Source organism: Pseudoliparis swirei, chromosome 23 (assembly GCF_029220125.1).
Source record: "Pseudoliparis swirei isolate HS2019 ecotype Mariana Trench chromosome 23, NWPU_hadal_v1, whole genome shotgun sequence".
NCBI classification, from domain to species: Eukaryota; Metazoa; Chordata; class Actinopteri; order Perciformes; family Liparidae; genus Pseudoliparis; species Pseudoliparis swirei.
Genome location: NC_079410.1, coordinates 21029001 through 21049263, shown reverse-complemented (window position 1 = coordinate 21049263; position 20263 = coordinate 21029001). Strand labels below are relative to the sequence as shown.

Genomic DNA, 20263 nt, shown 5'->3' with positions numbered 1-20263 from the left:
TCTGTGCAACAACAAAAAACACATCTCGCCTTAAATTACAGATTTACAATTTCCTTCAAGCTTTTTTTTATTGAGTTTGGCTTTGCCTTGATTTACACAGTAATGGTCATTTACAGTGAAAGTATTACAAAAGGAAAACAAGCAGACTTAAGAACAGAGGAAACATGAAAACTCCCACATTTCAGTGTGATCATAAACACAACTGTGATGATCATGTCTGGTACCAGAAGGATTTGATGGTGCAGAGGAGTGGTCTGACCTGCCTCATACTCACTGGTGCTTCATCCTCGGATGATGTTTGATATCACAGGCTATCCGCAGATTCATACGTATGTAAAAGTATTACGGCCTTTATAAGTATTTTAATGGCTATACTTAAAATAAAGTTAGTCTCAAATCACAACTTTCTCATCGCCCCGATTTAACTTCATGCCCCTTTAAGTGTGTTTATCATTTTAATTCAGATGTTAATCTTAGGATGAACTAGGAAGCATAAAGCAGCACTCAAAAAGTTACACATTTGGTGAAATAAGCAGAAATCAGTGTGCGAGCAACATCCTCCTGACTCCCTCTACTGGCCTTTTGATTCACACCCTCTCCGTGGGATCCGATCAGCACAGATTCAATGTGCTGGAAATCTACAAACAACTAAAGCCTGAACATGGAGGAGTCACTCAGAGAGACACGCAGGCCTCGTTTATGTCTCATTCCTCTCCGGTCGGTGCACGACGATAAGTAAGTTGGCATCAGTGCACATGATTGTTTTTTTTAAAGAGAGTGGTTATTTAAAATTAGTATCTTGGTGGGAAAACGATGAATACACAAACATGTAGACATCCAGTCAGTCACACACAACACACACACGCTCAGGGACCACGCAGGATTAACTTGTGAGTGGCAAATGACGTGACACTGCTCGGCCTAATATTTAAGGTCCGTTAACCAATGAGTAGAGTGAGGCGTATACATTTATATGACACATGAGTAGGCTACTCTTTACGAAGAGGCAACAAAGCATATTTGGCCCAAGTGTGTTGGCTTGCTTTAAGCGGCGATTGTCTATTTAACAAAAACACAAACTATTCTTGGTGTCGATCACAAACCAACAGTTTCACTCCGTTTGCTCACTTTTCATTATCATTCACCACTTTGCATCTTTCTTAAAAATATAGCCAGTTTTGGGCGATTCTATACATTTTCATACAGTTAGGAAGTAGTGCCTTTACGCTAATTGCAGTTTTTACATCCTTTCACTGTACAATGTTGCACAGTTCTGCCCATATTTATATATGCATATATAGATATTGGAAGAAACAAACAAGGTTGACCTTTGGAGGTGTATTCGTGCTACAGAGAACATGTTCTGTACTTTCTTTATCCTGAGCGTTCCAAAAAGCTACCGTGAATAAGTTTACGTTCAGTGCTAAGCAGCCGACAATGAAAACACTTGAGCAAGGTCTTCACTGTAGCGTCCGCTCATACATTACACAGTCAGAGGATTTACATTCAAAGCACTCCCTTTCACTGTTCATAAACCACAGGAATAAATTTAAAAATCGCTTAATACATAATTCATATATTCACGTATACACTCAATACATCCTACTTGCTATTGTGCATCTGCAAATTAAACGTTTACACCATTAGAGGCTGAAAAAAGCTCATATTATTGCATTTTACTGCAAAGTGCGGTCATGCTCTACAAATGCATAGCTGATATGTTACAAATGTGTTACTATTCCTCAAACTCATACTTCCTCATGGGCCTACACAAGAGTGCTTTAGTATCAAGGAGCGCTGCGGTGAGTTATTGGACAATACAGGTAGATGTTTCCGCTGAAAGCAGCTATAAGCAGCAGCGGTGGAAGTGGAAGTGGAAGTGGTGGTGGTGTTGACGGCATGATCGGCTAACTGTCCTACGGCAATATGCAACAATATTGGAGCAGTATGAGTTGGAAGTATAAGATTAGCATTTACACTTGTGGGTCCTCTGTACATAAGTTACTGTGTATGTGTGTGTGTGTGTGTGTGTGTGTGTGTGTGTTTATATGTGTGCTTCTCCACAGGGCCACCGGGAGCAGCTGTTTCCTGAAAGATGCTCATTACCAAGGATGAAGTGACTGAGAAGACCGATCATTTCGTTATACTCTCGTGAGACACGTGTGCCGCGTCGAACTCTCTTTAGCACCGAGCTATTGGCAGCTTGACCATCGTTACAAGCGACGAGAAATAAGACAGAAGGAATGAGAAGATGATATGTAGGTCACCCGGTCCCAGCTGGGCTTCATCGCCTCATTGTTTTGATTTCTGCAACACGGCAACAGCCTGTTAGCTCTGGCACCAGGAGGAGTGTCTACATGTCATCACACTCTCATTTCTCGTAGCTGAGGATGTGTTTAGGAATCTGAGCATACTGTGATGGGCAAAGTCGCTATCTACTGAGACGATGGCTACTCTGAACCACTTACATGTGCCAATTCTGTATAGGTAATGCACTGTTATAGGCTGCAATCCAACAAATATAAGCATGTGTACCTTTTACGATCTCTATATGCATCATCTCAAAGCTCCATGCTGGTCAGTGCGCTCTCCCTTCGGTTGGATGTTTTTATTCAGGAACACCAGTTTTGTTTTCTGTTTTGGGGGGGGGGTTTTGCACTGGTTTAGTTCACAGATGTGCTTTCTGCTCAAATCCCCAAAATGGCTCCACTAGAGATTGTCATCAAAAGGTATATCTTAGATGGCAATAGATATATACAGTAAGATATTGTTTAGCTTTAATTGATCTTGAAAGTGGCTCAGGAAAAAAATTGAAAAAAAGGGTTAGATTATATTTAACTGATGTTCTAAATGTAACTAAACATCCCTTAAATCCTGATCCCACGAGTGTCTAATGTATACTCTTTCTGAATGCGCTATAATGTTACTTCAGATCAAGCTCGCTCAGATGAGGCACTTCAGTATTTCACCCTGCAACACAGCGTGAGACTTGTTGGCTACTCACGCAACATGGGGCTTGATGTGAACTTTTAAGCCTTACCAAAATACATACTATGTAGAGCACCAGGCATCTGATCCCACTCAACCCTGGGAAACAAACACAAACCAAAACAAAAGGAAGAAAAATCAAGAATGAAATAATTACAAAACTTAATACAGGTATCTGCGGTTGTCGAAAGCAATATTTCCCTCTCCCCAACCCACTGTCCCAAAGGTCCTGTGACGCTAGTCGCTCCTGAACTCCTCCTCAATTTGCGGGAGGTTCTTCTTTTCCCTCCTCAGGGTCTCCGTCAGCGGCCTGCAGCTGCTGGGGGAGTCCAGGTTCTTGGGTTCGTTGGTGCGGTAGCTTCCCTTCTGCTGGTACGTGTAGACGTAGATGCTGTACATGCCTCCAAACAGCAGCAGCAGCGCCAGGATGACAATGACTAGAGGATAAGAAAATAGCACAGAGTGAACCTCTAATACAGTGATTCTTAACCTGGGTTCGATCGAACCCCAGGAGTCACTCTCAGGGGTTTGGCAGGAGTAGAGACACACACAGTATAGCTCGGTTCACACTAGCAAAAAATTGACTGCCGAAATTTTGGGCAACTCCTCATTTTTCTTGGCCGTGTTACGCTGCGTTCACACCAAAAGCTTTGCGAAGTCAATGCGCAGACCTGAATGGAAGCCAATCAGCTTCGTTAGCTTTGTTTTGAAGAAATCATATTTTATTTTTCCAATCACGAAGGGTTCGGCTAATGCACCGATGAAGCTTGCAGGGTGCACTAGCTCCAATAAGCTTAAGAACCACTGCTGTAATACAATGAGGAAAGAGGGGCTTCTGGAAATACTGTTTGACTGGATTATATCAGCCAAGTCTGTTTTCTAACAGGAAGGCAGTCCTAACATCTTACAGAGCATGTGTATACTGAATCAATCAGTTTGTATTTCTACAAACATCTTTGGTGCCACGAGCTTTGTGTTTACATTGATAAGCATTTCACACATACACAAATGCATCATGCATCAGTCTTTGATGCAGACTGGCCAGAAGGCCAGACAAAAAAAGCAGCTTTGTAACAACTGCAACAACATTAACGGAATATTTCACCCTCAAAATGAACATGTGTTTGCTCACTGCGTTTGGACCGGAGTTCAGTTATTGAAGGAAGCTGTGTTTTCCCATGATCGGAGAACCCGAGCAGCACTGCCGCCTCATCCACGTACTCCATTTGTAGGGCCCTGTTCTGTGTCTCCTCTGTCTCCTTGATTGGTTAATTCCCTTCACCTGCCCTCAGCCACTCTCGTCTCGTTACTGTCTCATGTCGTACACCTGTTCTTATGTCGTACACCTGTGTTTCCCCCCCCCCCCCCCTATATATTTTGCCTGTCTTTCCCTTGTCTATTGCTGGATTGTTGTCTTTGGTCCGTAGTCCCGTCTTTCTTGTTGCTAATGTGTATTCTGCCTGTTCTGACCCTGCCTGCCTTCCTGCCCTGACTGCCGATTCTCTGCCTGCCCCTTTTTGGACATTGTTGTTTTTTGTTACCTTTTTGGCCTCAGTAAAGTGTTTTTTGTTGTCCACACCGTGTCCTGTGAGTTCCTGCACCTCGCTACCCGTGACGCCAGCCGTGACACCATTTGCTTTTATACATCAAGGCTTTTAGGATTCTCCATTCACTGGGGAGGCATGCGAGATATTCAACAGTTCTATTTGTGAATTCAAGAGAGCAGGGTGTGTCGTTGACACAAACTGTCCTTTTAACGGTTAACATGGACCAGTCTGCAGTATGTAGATGTCTGTAGGGTTATGAAGTGGAAGGACTACGACCCTGCTAGTCAGCCGTTTGGTCGACAGCCAGCTAACTGGCATAAAGGTAGATTGTAAGTGAGTACAAATTATAAATAACTTGCTCAAGTCAATCTCACTGGATACAGAGTAAGTAAGCTCTTGGGACATGAGGGAGATTGGCGGCTTTGTGAGCTGAGACGTCTGCTGTGTTTGCGAAGTCAGAGCATCATCTGATATACACACCAGGATGAGGATCTTATGTAGTCATGAGGCTTGTGAAGACTGAGGCGATATCCTCTGATCTTTTAGTCCTGGCAAGCAGGACTAAAAGATCTTCAAAACACGTCTCATATGCTCCTATTTTTTGGGGATTGATTGTTAAAGGGCATGTCAGCTTCCAAAATTAATGCTAGATTTGTAATGTGCTCACTTGTTTTATAAGACTGTGGCCCTGAGTATTCACAGAGCAGCTGCCTGTGAGCCATTATTATTGTTCAGCAGTTCAGGCCTCAGCCCGTGTGCTCTCTGTGTAGTTTGAATGTGTTTTCTTGGGTTTCCCGTCAGTCATGCAGGTTCAAATCTGCAGACATTAAATTGCCTACAATTATGTTTCTTTGTCTATCAGTCAGTGTGTTCACTGTGTAATGGACCCGGCCTTCAGTGTCTTTAAGTTCATACCCTTAATTAATGGATATGTAAAATAGGTCGGTGCTCCTGAAACACAGCGCCTAACACAGAGCTCAGAACAGCAAAGACACAACAATTGTATTTAAAGTGATATTGTCACAGGACAGATGAAGGAAAAATGGACTGCAATATCTGGCAGTTTTGTTTCATCAACAATATTTTTCAGCTCTAACATTTTTATCCTACGCCGTATAACAGATGTCTGATAACCACGGAGGACCATTGTTGGGAGGATTGAAAAAGCGCTCGCATTATTAATCGCATGCAGATGTCCTGCATTAGCATAATACATCAGATTCTGGAATGAACTATTAGACTGAAACATCCATCAATGATGAACAGTAAGCTGCGGCAATGCAGACTAAATATAGCTGATCCGGTAACGGCCTCAGACAGAGATGGAGCAGACAGTCTCTGTGCCACAGTTTAATCCTGAGACTCCAGCCTCTCCCGCTCATCAGAGAGACCTGCTCTAATTCTTTTCATCATCTCTAATACTGTGCAGGAAACTGTTCATCTGGTCCCAACACTGCTCTTGTAATATGGCGCATGGGTTATCATGGGGATTAAATTGTGGAATAAGTATATTAAATGTTGTCCCCCCCCCCTCCCAGAAATCCATAGATATAGAGATATAGGGCCACAGTTATTTGTTTTCTTGCAAAAAGATATAGGTTTATTTTACTTTCATTATTTTCCTTTATATGGATTAAAAAGATAATCTGACCTCAACCAAATGCAATTAAAGAAAATCTCCAGTATGATGACAATGCATTAAAAATCTGTCTGTTTGCTTTTGTTTTTTTAGGTTTGTCCCACATGTAATTAATTTAAGAGAGCAGTCAGACAATTAAATAAAGATTCAAAAACCCACATTGGAATTTAAAAACCCTGATCCTATAATTTAGGATTATAGGATTTTAGGGAAAAAGGAAAGAGAAAATGTCTGATGTGTGTCACATGGGAGACGAGGGACATCATCAGCAAAACAGAAACGAGGGAAAGAAGCAGTGCTTCAAAATTAATAATTAATTCTGTAATGAAGCAGATCTTACCTGTTATCCAAAACAGGCCTAGGTCATCGTGGATATAAATATACTCTGAAAGGGAGAGGTACATAAATAAGTGGATGACCACAGAGTAATATTCTGTTTTAAGACAGATGCATTACGGGCCATATATATACCCACCTATAGTAGTAAACCAGGGGTCTACCTCCCAGGGTACATAACCCAGGACAGGAGGGAAGGCGCCACAGTTGGACTCCGATACATATCCTTGTGTCGTTACCGGGGGGTCGGTTTCATTTGGACGGAAGAAGGCCTTCAACGGGGCGTAGACGTTGTATCTTACCCCGGATATGCAGCCGATGAAGCCGGGAGCATTATGCCTCTGGATCTCATAGTCAATGTCACCAACCTCTGAAAGAGTGGAAACGGGAGAAAAAACACGAAAAGAGTGAAAACTCAAAATAAGGAGAATAATAATACTGGCAGCAAGAACAAAACATTAGCCCAGGTGTTCAAATCAACAATTGGTAAAATGGATGTTTACCCATCACTCTGCCCATAAACATGGACTTGGGAGAGTCAAACCTGGCGTCCTCCACTATGGTTATCAGTTCCACTATGGGCTCCATGTAATCCACCTGTGGGCAGGGCAAGATAATACAAGCCAGGTTAGCTGTTTCCAGTCTTTATGCTAAGCTTATCTAAAGTGGGTGCTAAAGCTGGTTCACGTTCTCTCCTTGTATACAACAGTCTATTATTTCAATGAAAATAACAAACCACAGATCAGCATAAACCTGTGTTTTAATGGTTCTGTTGTGTCTGGTTATGTTGACGTAGTGGGGGTATCCATCTGCCAGGTTTCGGTGTGTCAGCTGGAATTTGTGTGTTATGAGCCCCAGTTTATACCTCAGATCGACACTACCTAGAGTGAGGAAACAAAAGACGTCAATAACATAGACGTCTTTTTGTCATGAGTAACTGCTTTCCATCAACCTGTGCAGTATTTTTGACAGATTTTGACTCTCTAATCTATGAATGCCATGAATCTGCTACCAGCTTTCACATTCTCAGACAGACTGTTTCTGAGCTTCCCCTACCGTCTATCTTGAGGATGATGGCAATGTAGTCTGGGACGAAGGAGCTTATATAGAGCAACACGGCTGGTGTGTGAACCGTGCTGAAACTGAACTCGATGTCATCTGCCGTGTCGTTGTAGCCGAGGCTGAAGTTGTCGAAATGCGGGTCGATCCAGTTGGCCCATACTGCTTCGTTGGTTATAGGCTTCTTTCGTATGTTGTATCTCAGCCACGAGCCAACCTCAAAGAAGGCTCCGATGTCTTGACAAAAAGATCATTGTGGAATTAGATATCAGTCGCAATGTATTGCTGCCGATGAAGTCAGTTACTATGTGAATGTATTTGTCAGAATCATGCATGAACTCACCTTTATGGCAGTAGAAACCATCAAACGCTGTGTTGTTACAGTCACACGTGTAGGCAGCATAGCCCTCGATACACTGGCCACTGTTTCGGCATGGTATGGTAGCATTGAGGCACTGCCCAGTACAGTTCCTCCTTATACCCTGTTCTTCATTTACTTTCCCCTCAAGATCAATAGGAACACCGTTCATCCGCAATCCTCGAAGACACCCCAAGAAAGGTTTCAGGGTGCGGTTGGCTGCACCTGATATAAATAATACTTTTATCAGTGGTAATTCATCTTTATTCAAAAGTTTAGAGATAATAAGTCCACTGTATGTCACGCCAAATATCCAAGTTCACCTCAGGAGACCTACCTACTAGGACAGGATGCGTAAACTTCATGTTGACGAAAGTCTGACCTTGAAAACGTGTGACGGCCCAAGGCTGATAGTCAACCTTGATGCGGGCAAGCTTCACGTTAATCTCGGCTTGAACAAAGTGCCACTCGTTGTCATTGAGTGGCACCGGGGAGCGGAGTGTCACATTAACGATGCCATCGCCAACCATGAATATAAACAAAAGGTTGTGGGTCGCTGGAAGAGAAAGGATGACATGGAAAGTATATATTTCTTAATACAGTAATTGTTAGATGCATCAGTTGTATGAGGAGAATAGCTGCCTGGTAGCAGATGAGTCAACTCACAATTCATCTCTAGCCGAATGAAGTTTCGCAGTTGGTCATCAGAGTTCTCCAAGAACACGCCGTGGTCACGATAGGTTTTGAAGTGGAAGGAGATGTCAGCGCTGGAGCCGGGCCTGAAGGTCGGGAAGGTGATGTAGGTGGGCTTGGTGAAGGCTATTGTGTTCCAGATGTTTCCTTTGGAGAACATTGAGATACGTGTACTGCGTATGTATATATAGTACAAAATAAATTGTCACCCTTCAACAAAGCAGAACATCACAGTGTGAACACAACCCATGAAATTTAAGCTCACTGTCGCCATGGCAACGGAGGGGCCCGACGGTGAATTGTGCCTCCGAGCCAGTCCTGTTGGTGTCCCCGACCACCACCTTCCGAACGGGCAGATGGTCTCTGAAGTCCAAGTAGCCCTTATCTGAGTACCTGAAAAGCCACAGTGGGGATGTTAGGTCTTCCTCGTAAATGTCACAGGTACAAGCTAAACCTGCTGAATGTGTCCCCTCTCTCACCACTGTCTATAGTCGGCATCACAGTTGCATTGAAACTTGGGATCGGTGCAGGTTTGGTTGATGGCGCAGCCACACTTCTGGACCTCTCTGAATGTTCCACCCCAGTAATAGTGACTCTCATTGTTACGGCCAATCCAGAAACCAAAAGGTCTTCCGTCTATTTAAAAAAAATACATATTGTGTTAGTTAACTATATTTCTTGTTTTCCATGAGCACACTAACAAATGAATGAGCTGACTTACTTGGAGTGTTAAGGAGACGGGACTTGTAGCAGGAGTAGTCGATCCACTGCTCGCAGTACAAAGAGGTGTTGGCCAGAGCTGTGACCTCATCCCAGGAGGCGTTCCAGTAATTGACATTTCCTATGTATGGTCGGTCTATTGAACTCCCAGACACCTTTGTACCGTCCACACGGTCATTCAGGATCACTGTCCAAGCTTTATATGCTGTGAAGAGGCACAACAGATATACGGCGTGGTTATTAAATGGTAAAAGAGAAATAAGAAAATGTGCACTTTTCCAACACACACACAGCGAGAGAGAGAGAGAGAGATAACCATGCTATCTTGTTTACACTGTCTCGTATTTTTCCATCAAATTACAGCACACAGTTCTCATATTACCTGACTCCAAAGCTTTTCATTAACACCTCGTTGAGGATCCAGCAAACACTGAACCCACAGTGCGGACGGAGCTGTATTTTATGTGACAGTGAATACTTACACTTCATTTTGCAGTACACTTCAAATGGTTTCAGCGGCCCACTGAGATCAGGATCGATGGTGTAGTTTCCAGACCAATACTTGCCACTGAGTCTGTAGGCCTCGCATGACTCTTTATAAACCGCTGTTCGAGAGGTGAGATGATCAATTTGTTATTGTTAGGACGGTACGGGCCAAGTGTAACCAACTGCAAAGAAATAGTGATAAAACTGAAAAGATTGGCGGCCAGCACTTACACATGTGACACACCTCTCCTTTATAGCCGGTGTTCTCACACAGACAGATGAAATCATCCCAGGACTGGATGCATCTGCCTTCATGTTCACATGGATTTGGACTACATCTGTGAACAAATGACATGAGAAGATGGTTTTACTGCGTCATGTTTATCTGTTTCCTTGTGCAATGTTCCTGATATCAATGTATCATGAATCATAAAGCATATGCATGTTGTACCTTTGGTGATATTTCTTACCTGTCTGTGATGCCACAAGTGCCCAACAACAACTCAGCATAGCGCCCCCACTGCCGTTGCAGAATCATCTCCATATCAAGCTGTTCATTGTCGATGAAGATATGCTGCATGCAACCATGGAAGCGGTTCAGCTTGGTCTCACACTTTCGTATTGTGTTATTGGTTTTTGGACAACCTAAGTGAAGGAAAGCAAACGTGTGTAATGGACCGTGCAGATTTGTAAGTTGATTTCAGGAGGTTTTTTAACAATTGCCCTCACCTCCAAAAAAGTAGCGGTCTCCTGTCTGTATTGTGAAGGGATTGGTGATCTTAAGTGGAGAGCCCTCCTCCTCATCAATCGTGAGGGTCAGCAGGTTGTCTCTGGCTGCCAGATCCACGGTGTGCCAGTAACCATCATTTAGCCGGTAGCCTAAAAATTGGAGAAATGTCTGTCATGCTTTGCTTCTACAATCAGATTCAGTAGAGAGATCTCATGCAGCATTTATCATTGACTGCACCTTGCCGCGCTATATAAATTCATAACTGTTAGTTAAACCCCGCCCCCAAATAGGGATTGTCCAATCATAGCCTAACAGTTGTAACTAGGCATGGCAGGTTAGGTTGTAGCTTTGTTGGGTATCTAATGAGTTTGTCTGTGTCTCTTTTAACTTATGCAAAGACACAAGCACGATTAGAGTGTGTTTTTATCGTCCATAACATAAGCTGCAGCCTGGCTGACAAGTATGTAGCGTTCTAGTGCATGTTTAAGACCCTTATTAGAAGGCCTTAACATCAGCTGGGAACCTTAAGACGTCAGCTGGAAAAGGTTTCAGACACCTTACTGAGTTTTAGAGTTAATATTAGTGTTAGCTGATGAGATGTGTTAGCACCAGTTGTCATTTCAACAGACACAATCCACAGCTGTTGTCTAGAAGTGAGAAGTGAGCTTTTAACGACCTGATATTACCAGTAACTAATGGGCGGGCTTTAGAAACCTGTCAATAGAATGAGGTATTCAAAAGTGGATGCTCCGAAATGTTTAAATGTTATCTTTTCTGTTCGACCTGTCCAAAAGAAACTGCCTAAACCCACCTGCAGCAAACTGGAGTTTCTTCTTCCCGGGTTGGAATATAGTGACGTTGATCTGTCCCTCACTCAGTCCCAGCTCCAGGGCGCCCAGGTCATCAGCAAATCGAGTGAACATTAGCAGCCCTGTGTAGTCCCATGAGCGGAACTTAAACTTGACAAACATGCGTGGTTTCCTGAAGTAGCCCGGCACCTGCAGGAAGTTGTTGGGCCCGGCAAAAGTCATCGGTTTGAGCAGCATGTCCCTGCAGGCATAATGCATCTTTTTCTAAAGGGTGAAAAAGAGAAATCCGAGTTACAGGAAACATATTTTCTCTGATATGTTATTGTTTTATACTCGGAAGCAGCAACATTCCTGGGATGCGGTGAGATGGTTCGTATGAAGCCCTACCTTTCGTGGAATGCGGATTTCAGGTTCTTCTCTCTTGGCCTTGTAGATGATGTTGACGTCATTGATGAAGACGTTCTCCAGGCAGCCCCGGAAATTTGGTGTAGTGGGCAGGTGAGGCAAATTTTTCTCTATGACTCCACCTACATATAACTAGGAACAAAGGCAGTAAGGTACTTATTACCATATCATTGACGAGAAAATGTATGCAAGGTATAAATAAATGCACAAATTAATATTTGAATGAAACAATTTGCCTTCAAGTTGTAAGAAAAATCTATTTTGAAGTATCCTCCAAAGAGGCATACAGCTAAATGTTTTCAGCATACAGCTCATTGATCATTTTCTTTACTTATACTTTTAACTACACATAGAGGAGATCTGTTTGTGAGTTACCTGCGTGTCCAGATCCAGGTGTGTGAACTCTCCTTTGCAGATGGCTGTGACTGTGTGACTGTCCACGGTGAAGTTCACCTGTCGACCTTGGCGCTTGATGGTGACATAGTGCCAGTGCAGATTGTCAAGAAGGCTGCCAGCAGTCAGTGTCGTCCGACCATCAACTTTGTGTATTACACTACTTCCTGGGAAAAAAAGAGGCCAAGGACAGGGGGAAATAAACATTTGAAGTATTAATCTAAATCAGGTCAAATTAATGTCATACAATATTGTTCAGCAATATATTAAGATCTCTTCTGCAGACAATGTTGCTCTATTTAAAGATTTAGATAAACCCACTTCTTTCTGAGATGTCTCACATGCCAATATTTTCTTCGCCCATAAGTCTGAAATATCTATACAGTAAATGTCAACGTTAAGGGATTACAAATCCTTTAAAAAAGACTTTGTTTATCCATCAAACAACTCTCTACCTAGGCTGATGTGCAGGTAGAGTCGGCCTCTCTTCAGCTCCAGGGTGAAGAGGTCTCCTTGAATCCCCTCACTGTGTAGCAGCAGACCGTCCTGCTCCAGGGTCTTGAAGTTGATGGCAATGTGGTCGTGTTGTGTACGGGATCTCTTTTCTGGGTACATGTAGACCACCGAGTCGTCCCCGTTGTACTGCAGTACGTAGGAGTCTGCAGATAACATTTTTTAAATGGATGCAATAGTTCAAAATACACAACAGAGGATATGACGTGCATATAAGACTCATTGAGCATTGGGTTTTAGGGATTATCGGAGTAAATAGATAGATAGATGGATGGTTAGACAGATAGATGGATGGATGGATGGATGGTTGGATAGATAGATGGATGGATGGATGGTTGGATAGATAGATGGATGGATGGATGGTTGGATAGATAGATAGATGGATGGATGGTTAGATAGGTAGATGGATGGATGGATGGTTGGATAGATAGATAGATGGATCGATGGATGGTTGGATAGATAGATAGATGGTTAGATGGATGGATGGATCGATAGATAGATAGATACTTTATTTATCTCCAGGGAGGAATGTGTTAAATGCTTAATGGCACATATCCTGGATTGTATATATTTCTCAGTATAAACCAGGTGTTACTGAGCTTAGTTGTGTATTAACTAGGAATATATTGTAGCATATCTGGCACTGAGATTTAATGGCATATTATAAAATGGCATTAAATTCTGGTATTGTAGAATGTCCCTGGAATAAAATCAGAAACTGTAAAGCCCTGGGTAGAGTTCATGAGTCATTGTTACCATAAGAGCAGCCAAACAGCTCCAGCCTCACTCCAATCTTCCCCCCATTCTCTGTGTTCCACGCCAGAGGAAGCAGACGGATGTGTTTAGCAGTGAAGGCGTAATGGAAGACATTCCTCTTAATCTGATAGTAATTCCAATTCGCAGGAAGCGTCTGCAAACAGATGACAGCAAGAAATAAGGGAGAGAGTTATTGAGTCACTGCAATGGTGGTATAGCGCTTATCAACGATGATGAGATTAGCTTCGTCAGTGTTGAGAGAGATAATATGCTGCGCTCTCTTCGTTTCAGTGCCAGTGACAATGAATTTAATAGAACGCCCTCTGAATCGCCTGTAAAGATTACATCTGACTAGTTAATCCTCGCCCACCACAACCACCCTGGCTCAGTGATACCTACAGAGTTGCCTCCATTCATGATGTACGGCGTCCAGGAGTCCGGTCGGTCTCCATAGAGCAGGGTGTACTTGGTGATCCAGTCATATGAGTTGAAGGTCCCCTGGGTGGCGATGGCCACCAGCCGATACTTCCTGCCCAGGTCGACCTGCAGCCATGGCTGCCTGTCACTCTGGGATGGGGACCAGCCACTGCTGCCTGAGGGGGAGGAAAGGGAGAGTTTCACTGGAGGGGTGACTGATTCATGATCACCGAAGCAGTTGGACTTCAACTGAACTTGTAACTTGTGACAGCCATTTTTACATCCTGTTTAATGTGGGGTGTTAAGTTAATCTATTGTACTGTTTTGTTAGTTATAACAGGCCTTTAGTAATTACCTTCGCATTGAAAATGCCGGAAGGTTATGTTTTGATCGCCGTGTATTTATTTATTTATTATTTATTATTTATTTATTTATTTATTTATTTATTTATTTATTTATTTATTTATTTATTTATTTGTATGCGTGTTATTCGCAAATCTCAAAAAGTATTGAACCGAATCGCATGAAATTTGGTGGGATGATTGTTTATTATCCGGGGACCAGTTGATTAGATTTTGGGATCGATCGGGTCAAAGGTCAAAGGTCATGAACAGGTCAAAATCTTTCGCAGAACTCAAAAAGCATTTAACCGAATCGCATGAAATTTGGTGGGATGATTGTTTATTATCCGGGGACCAGTTGATTAGATTTTGGGATCGATCGGGTCAAAGGTCAAAGGTCATGAACAGGTCAAAATCTTTCGCAGAACTCAAAAAGTATTGAACCGAATCGCATGAAATTTGGTGGGATGATTGTTTATTATCCGGGGACCAGTTGACTAGATTTTGGGATCGATCGGGTCAAAGGTCAAGGTCAAGGTCATGGAAAGGTCAAACTCTTTTTTTACCATAGCACGATACATTTTTGTCTAATTGGCATGCAACTAATGCCAACATGTTCATAATTCAATGCCCAATCTTGTGATATGCGAAGGTATGCGCTCTACCGAGTGCCCATTCTAGTTAGCAGATGAGCTAATACAACAGAAATGTATTTACCTAATTGTAGGCCAACTACAAATAGGCCTCCATCTGAAAGCTAATTTACAAGCAGATACCACAAATAACTGCACTATAAATTCCTTCAGATGATAGTTTGTGTAATCTGAGCTCCCTTTTTTCTGTGCTAAAGTGAAAGTAGGTTATATATTGAAAATTAAAGATCCCCAATGAGTGTTAAGTGTCCCAAACACGAAAAATGTTGACTTATAAAAAACTAGTCTAACTTCTAACATGACCTAACTGGACTAGTGCTGGTATTAATATGATTAGTTACTGTACACCTGTGCATTTCCTGCAGAGATAAGTTAAACCACCTGCCATTAGAAAGGTCTGTACGGTGAATGGTGTGCAATCATGGATGAACTTAAAGACACTATAATTAGGAACTTACCATACAATTTCGCAAAATTGGCAGAGTAAAGAAAGTTATATCTGGAGGAGGCCAGGAAGGAGGAGGCGTAGAGGCTGGAGACCAGCGGATCAACACATTCTCCTGCAGTAACAACGGAGAAGACACCAAGATCAGGAGTAAATAAAAAGAGGCCCCTTCAAAATGCAGGATTCAAATCACTTTCAAGATGATATAATTCTGGGCAACAGAGACTTGCGCAGATGCACAGCTCGATAAGAACCAACCATCTGCAGTATGATTAGAGGTTAGTTCACGCTCCATTACACATAAATACGAATTTGGCTGAATCAATCCAATTAAATTCAGGGCATGAAAAAACACATTTAGTCTTTCAGCTGCATACAGCGAGGTCATATATTCATATTCCACAGCAACGCATGGCCCCAATGGCTTCCTTTAAGATGTAACGTCCTGGCATCTCCACTTGAGCGTGCATCATCTTTCATTTCTTCACAGGATGAGCGGAACGAGAGGGGAAATATGAGACTGACGGCTATTAGTTATGCATGCTACCTTTGAGATTACTGTTGTGAAAGTCATGAGGTTACACCCCCTCCCTTTTTCAAAAGAGGTCTGGTCCTGTGTAGCGTGATGAATTTCTTTGTGGGTGTGTGTACGTGTCTGTCTGTGTGTCTGTCAATATATTGTCTTTTTTGGAAGCGCAGGCAGTTTCATGAGCAGGAAAGTCAAAGGCATACACCGAATGTGGCTTGGTCATGTTGAGATGCTGTTCTGCACGTAGCTATGAGACTGATGGGACCGACACCCATCTGCTCAGGCTTGCTCCCCAGACAACGGCTATTAAAATTGACCATAATTCCACCTAATCTTGCTTGTGTCACTGCTGCGAATAAATGCACGATGCGCTCACCTCGAGCTGCAAGAGAAACAGTGTCTCATTTTAAATGCCAAAATATGCTCTCTGACTCCGATTACAAGATATATAATATAGATAGGCTGCAGGTATTACTTGAATATGAAGGTATGGCAGATTAAAATATTTATTTTAATTCAAAAAAATTTAATCTGAGTGAGAAAATAACCAACTAAATAAAGGTGAATGGGAGCTGGCCTTTCTCTCACTTCTCCCCCATTAAAAAAACATCCCCTCCAAACTTCTGAAGTTGTTAACTAGGAAACAGGAGCCATTGTAGTTCCTGATCCTACGATCACAGAGGTCATGGGCAGGAGACATTGGCTGAAACCGGAGACATTAGCAGAATAAGTATGCAGACTGCAGATGGAGCAGGATGAGGAAGGTGCTGCATAGACTCACATTTGAAATAACTATGAGAGGGGAGCAGACATTAGGAAGTGGAGAGCTTCCATCCTCATTCCCATTCCATTAAATAACACATGAAACATTCGCGAGACGTTATATACAGCGCGAATACGCCGCTTTCTTTTCTTTCTTTGTCACATGAGCATGAGTTCTGTCACCTCCAGTGCAAGGACACGCTGCTCTTTCAGGTGGAGGAAATGTGCTGAGCAAGTGAAATATGACCTTGACTTTCTGCCTCTGTGTCTGCCTGGCGGAGGGGGGATTTCTCTCCATCGTTATCAAACAGAATCCCCTGCTATGCTGCAGGCGATGCATCCCTCCATCACTACGCCGTAGAGCCATTTCACACCAGTCACTGTTCAAATGGCTCATAACAACTGCTGCAGGCTAAACGTGTCTGCAGCTAAAGCCTGAAGGTGTATTGATTTTGTTTATATCCCTCAATGTTTAGTAGAGGAGGGGAATTTGAGCGCCTCCATCCCAGACTACAGCAGGTTAATCCGGGCCATGCAGCTCCTCGAGACACCCCCACCTTTGCAATGCATTGCTTCCTCTCCCTCACTCTTGAGACCTCTCTCTCTTTTCCTCCCTCCATTGAATCCTCCAGTCTCTCTTATGATCACTGTGTCACATTACCTCACATACTCTCACTCGTCGTCTTGCTATTTTTTGTACTTCTCCCTGCTTCTCTCAACCCAAGTGGGCGTTGTTATCATGACGCAGCAACAAAAAGTGTACCTGAAACCTGTGCAGAGCATCCAGTCACCAGGTTATAATTCAGACCGTAAACTGCTTTATTGTCACATCTAAAGGAACAAAACAGCCAACGTTCCACGCAAAGCAACATACCCTTCACATGGAGCAAACATGTCTCCTGCTGCTCGTGCTGCTAACCATGAGATGCATGCATCACATCCTCCTGATTCAAACGCACACACTACTTCCTGAGTGAGCCTCAGCCCCACCCAAGGCTGCTGGGTCACTGTACTCCGGACCTGGGCCTCCGTTTCCATCTGGCAGGCTTCCACATACAGTCAGCCTGTCCAATACAATACCAACAGGATCCACAACAAGCCAAACCCACAGGCCCACACTTACTGGAAAGCACTCTGTGATCCCATGATGTATACACAAACGTCCACTCTATTGCAGCATTTTCTGTTCATTCACTTATTAATAAGGACAGTGAGATAGCACCATTCACTTATCAGCATGCCATGTGCCAGAGTTTATAATCAAGAGCATGGCGTCGTATGAAAACTGTCTATAACTGCCTGGAATAACTTAGAAGAAAGAGCTCAGAAAGGTGCACACTGTGCTAATTGCATCCCCGTGAAGCTCCATAACTACTGTACACCTATGCTCAGCTTGCTATAGGAAGTCACGTGACAAAGCATCCCTCCACTTGATCTCCCACTCATATCAAAAAGGAATGAGTCACGCAAAGCGCATGGGGTTAATGAAAAGGCTGATGAAGTCATCCTGATACTGACATCACTCATACAGCTTATTAGTATGCATAAACACTCTGTGATAGAAGTCTACATGGCACCTTTTTTTTTCCCAGCCCAATTTTAGCCCCAAACACATCAGCTCCACCTCTGTCCAAAATAAACCCGCCACATGGCCGCTTCACTTATCGAAGTAACGGCGAGTAATGGTTCCCCCCCTGCCAGGTGAATCCACGCGCGTCATTTGCACGCATCATGCGGGAATTCACATAGAGGTGATGGGAACCCACACACAAAAAAAGTACTGCAGTGGGCTGGTCCCGGTCAGGACGCTGTGCCCTGCAATCTCCACTTTGAATCACGTGTTCTCCTCATATGCGCAACACACACGGCCATATGGCAATTTGAAGATTATTATGTCAGAATAGTGAAATAAGAGTCTCGATCGTGCTTTGGCAAAGAAGTCGCGGTGCAGAAACTTGAGTGCCGGCTGAGCGAAAGCGCCGCATTGCAGACAGCAGTGCGACGGAGAGAGCCATGCGCACCTTCCGCAGGACCGACGCGGCGTGCCGCTACACTTTGAAGGGTCTGCGTGATCCCACAAAAACAATGCTTTTCTAAAATGACAGCTGCAAAAGACAAGCAATGAGATGTAAAGACCTGTGCTTTAATTTTTTTTTTTAAAGGCTGTCTTGCAACGTGTGTTTTGCCCTTCAACGATCTTAACATCATTTCGCCCTCCAGTGGTATTTTCCACTTATAACCCGCATGTTATCTTGCAACTTTTAAACAGACGATACACAATCTGCAGATAAGGCATGTAGCCTATATACACTTTGACATATTTTAATAACACTCTAGCAGACGATAATAGAGGAACGATTGCTGTTTTACAGGACTTACGTGATGAGCAATGTTGAAAACCCAAAAATAAGAGGCATATGCTCAGTATTTTGCAAGTCATCCTTCACTTAGTGCACGTTTCTCCGAATCGTCTACGTTAAAATGATCGTAGATTGTTCTGCAGCATCCTCTCGCCCCCCTTTTAGCCCAACTTTAACTCGCGCAGCTCCAACTCCTCTTCCCGGGATCTCGGGCAGCCTCTACCGGGGCGGGGACGCGCATTGGATGCTGGGGCCGATGCTGCACTTCGTCGAGAGCGCGCACTTCTTCTTTTATTAGACTTTTAATTTATTTTTAAATCACATGACCGTCATGTAATGGTCTGGCTTTCTGCATTATCCAATTCGTTAACGAGCCGAGTGCTTGTAGAGCATGTGGAAGTGGAATTCTGTTGCGCCCCTCCTGCAGGAGTCTGGATGCACGAAGGGACTGGAGTTGGGGGAGGGATGGGGGAACAAACTTTTTCAGTCCGGAGCAGTGATAGTATTTTTCCAAAACAATTAAGAAGAAGGTCCTCTTCAATCTCCAAATAAGTCTTGTGGAACTGGTCAAAAGCAAAACAAAATCCCCTGTGATGGATCACGTCACCAATGCACCAAAGAGTCCTCTTCTCGAAATTCCCTGGCTCCTCAAATCGTCCGTTGGCTCACTTTTCGTGGCTGCTTACAGGAGTGCAGTGAGTGCACAAGGAGGCGGTTAATACGTCTTTCTCTCCAGGAAAACAGATCGGAACTCCAAAAAAGGATATCGGAAGTTTAACATCCTGTGTCAGCAGCTGAACCATGTGAGAACCACGGCAGACCAGCAGGCTGCACATTGCATGCGGGTCGTCTGTCTGACCTTGTCCAGGTGCTCTGTTCACTAACATGCCCGAGAACAGGATGATGATGCCAGCTGTGCCTGAACACAGACTCATCCCCATGCACACACACCCACACATACACACACGCACACGCACACGCACAGGGGGGTGGGGGTGGGGTAAGACTGAGGCAGAGGGGGATTTGTGGCAATGGGTGGAACATTGACCACAAAATAAAAAAGGCTTTGGGATTAAGAAGTGGGTTTATGGGACGGCAGTGTGTCTGTGGTGATGCGAGATTGAATTCCTGTGCCAGCGTGGGATTTACTGTGTATTCAATCAAATCAGATTGTTTGTAAGCTTCTTGCCACTGGCTTCTAACCCTGAAATACCATAAGAGTAGAGAGTTATATCTGCAGAGAGACAACAAAGCCAAAGAGAAGAACACAAGATTGGAGTACATCAAACCAGACCATAGACTGCATGAGTAAAAGGGTTTGAGA

At 43.5% G+C, this 20263-nt stretch overlaps 1 protein-coding gene across 2 annotated transcripts; it reads right to left on the bottom strand.

The window, feature by feature from the left end:
- Window positions 1–35: 35 nt before the first annotated feature.
- cntnap1 (contactin associated protein 1) lies at window positions 36–19744 on the bottom strand. Of its 2 annotated transcripts, XM_056406939.1 has the most exons (24): window positions 18959–19744; window positions 15302–15403; window positions 13832–14025; window positions 13433–13586; window positions 12619–12822; window positions 12146–12330; window positions 11753–11902; window positions 11368–11629; window positions 10556–10705; window positions 10297–10471; window positions 10058–10164; window positions 9823–9945; window positions 9342–9545; window positions 9100–9256; window positions 8886–9013; window positions 8594–8767; window positions 8265–8483; window positions 7913–8152; window positions 7567–7806; window positions 7264–7391; window positions 7014–7107; window positions 6650–6880; window positions 6515–6559; window positions 36–3425 (listed from the first exon to the last, which is right to left on the bottom strand). In XM_056406939.1, exons 1-24 carry the CDS (start codon window positions 19017–19019, stop codon window positions 3226–3228), a joined length of 3927 nt encoding a protein of 1308 aa, XP_056262914.1. In that variant the 5' UTR covers window positions 19020–19744; the 3' UTR covers window positions 36–3225. The 2 variants fall into 2 exon arrangements, 1 of the variants encoding a protein (XP_056262914.1); XR_008830629.1 differs by lacking the exons at window positions 36–3425; window positions 6515–6559 and having other exon boundaries at window positions 6794–6880; window positions 7247–7391.
- Between the last annotated feature and the right edge of the window lie 519 nt (window positions 19745–20263).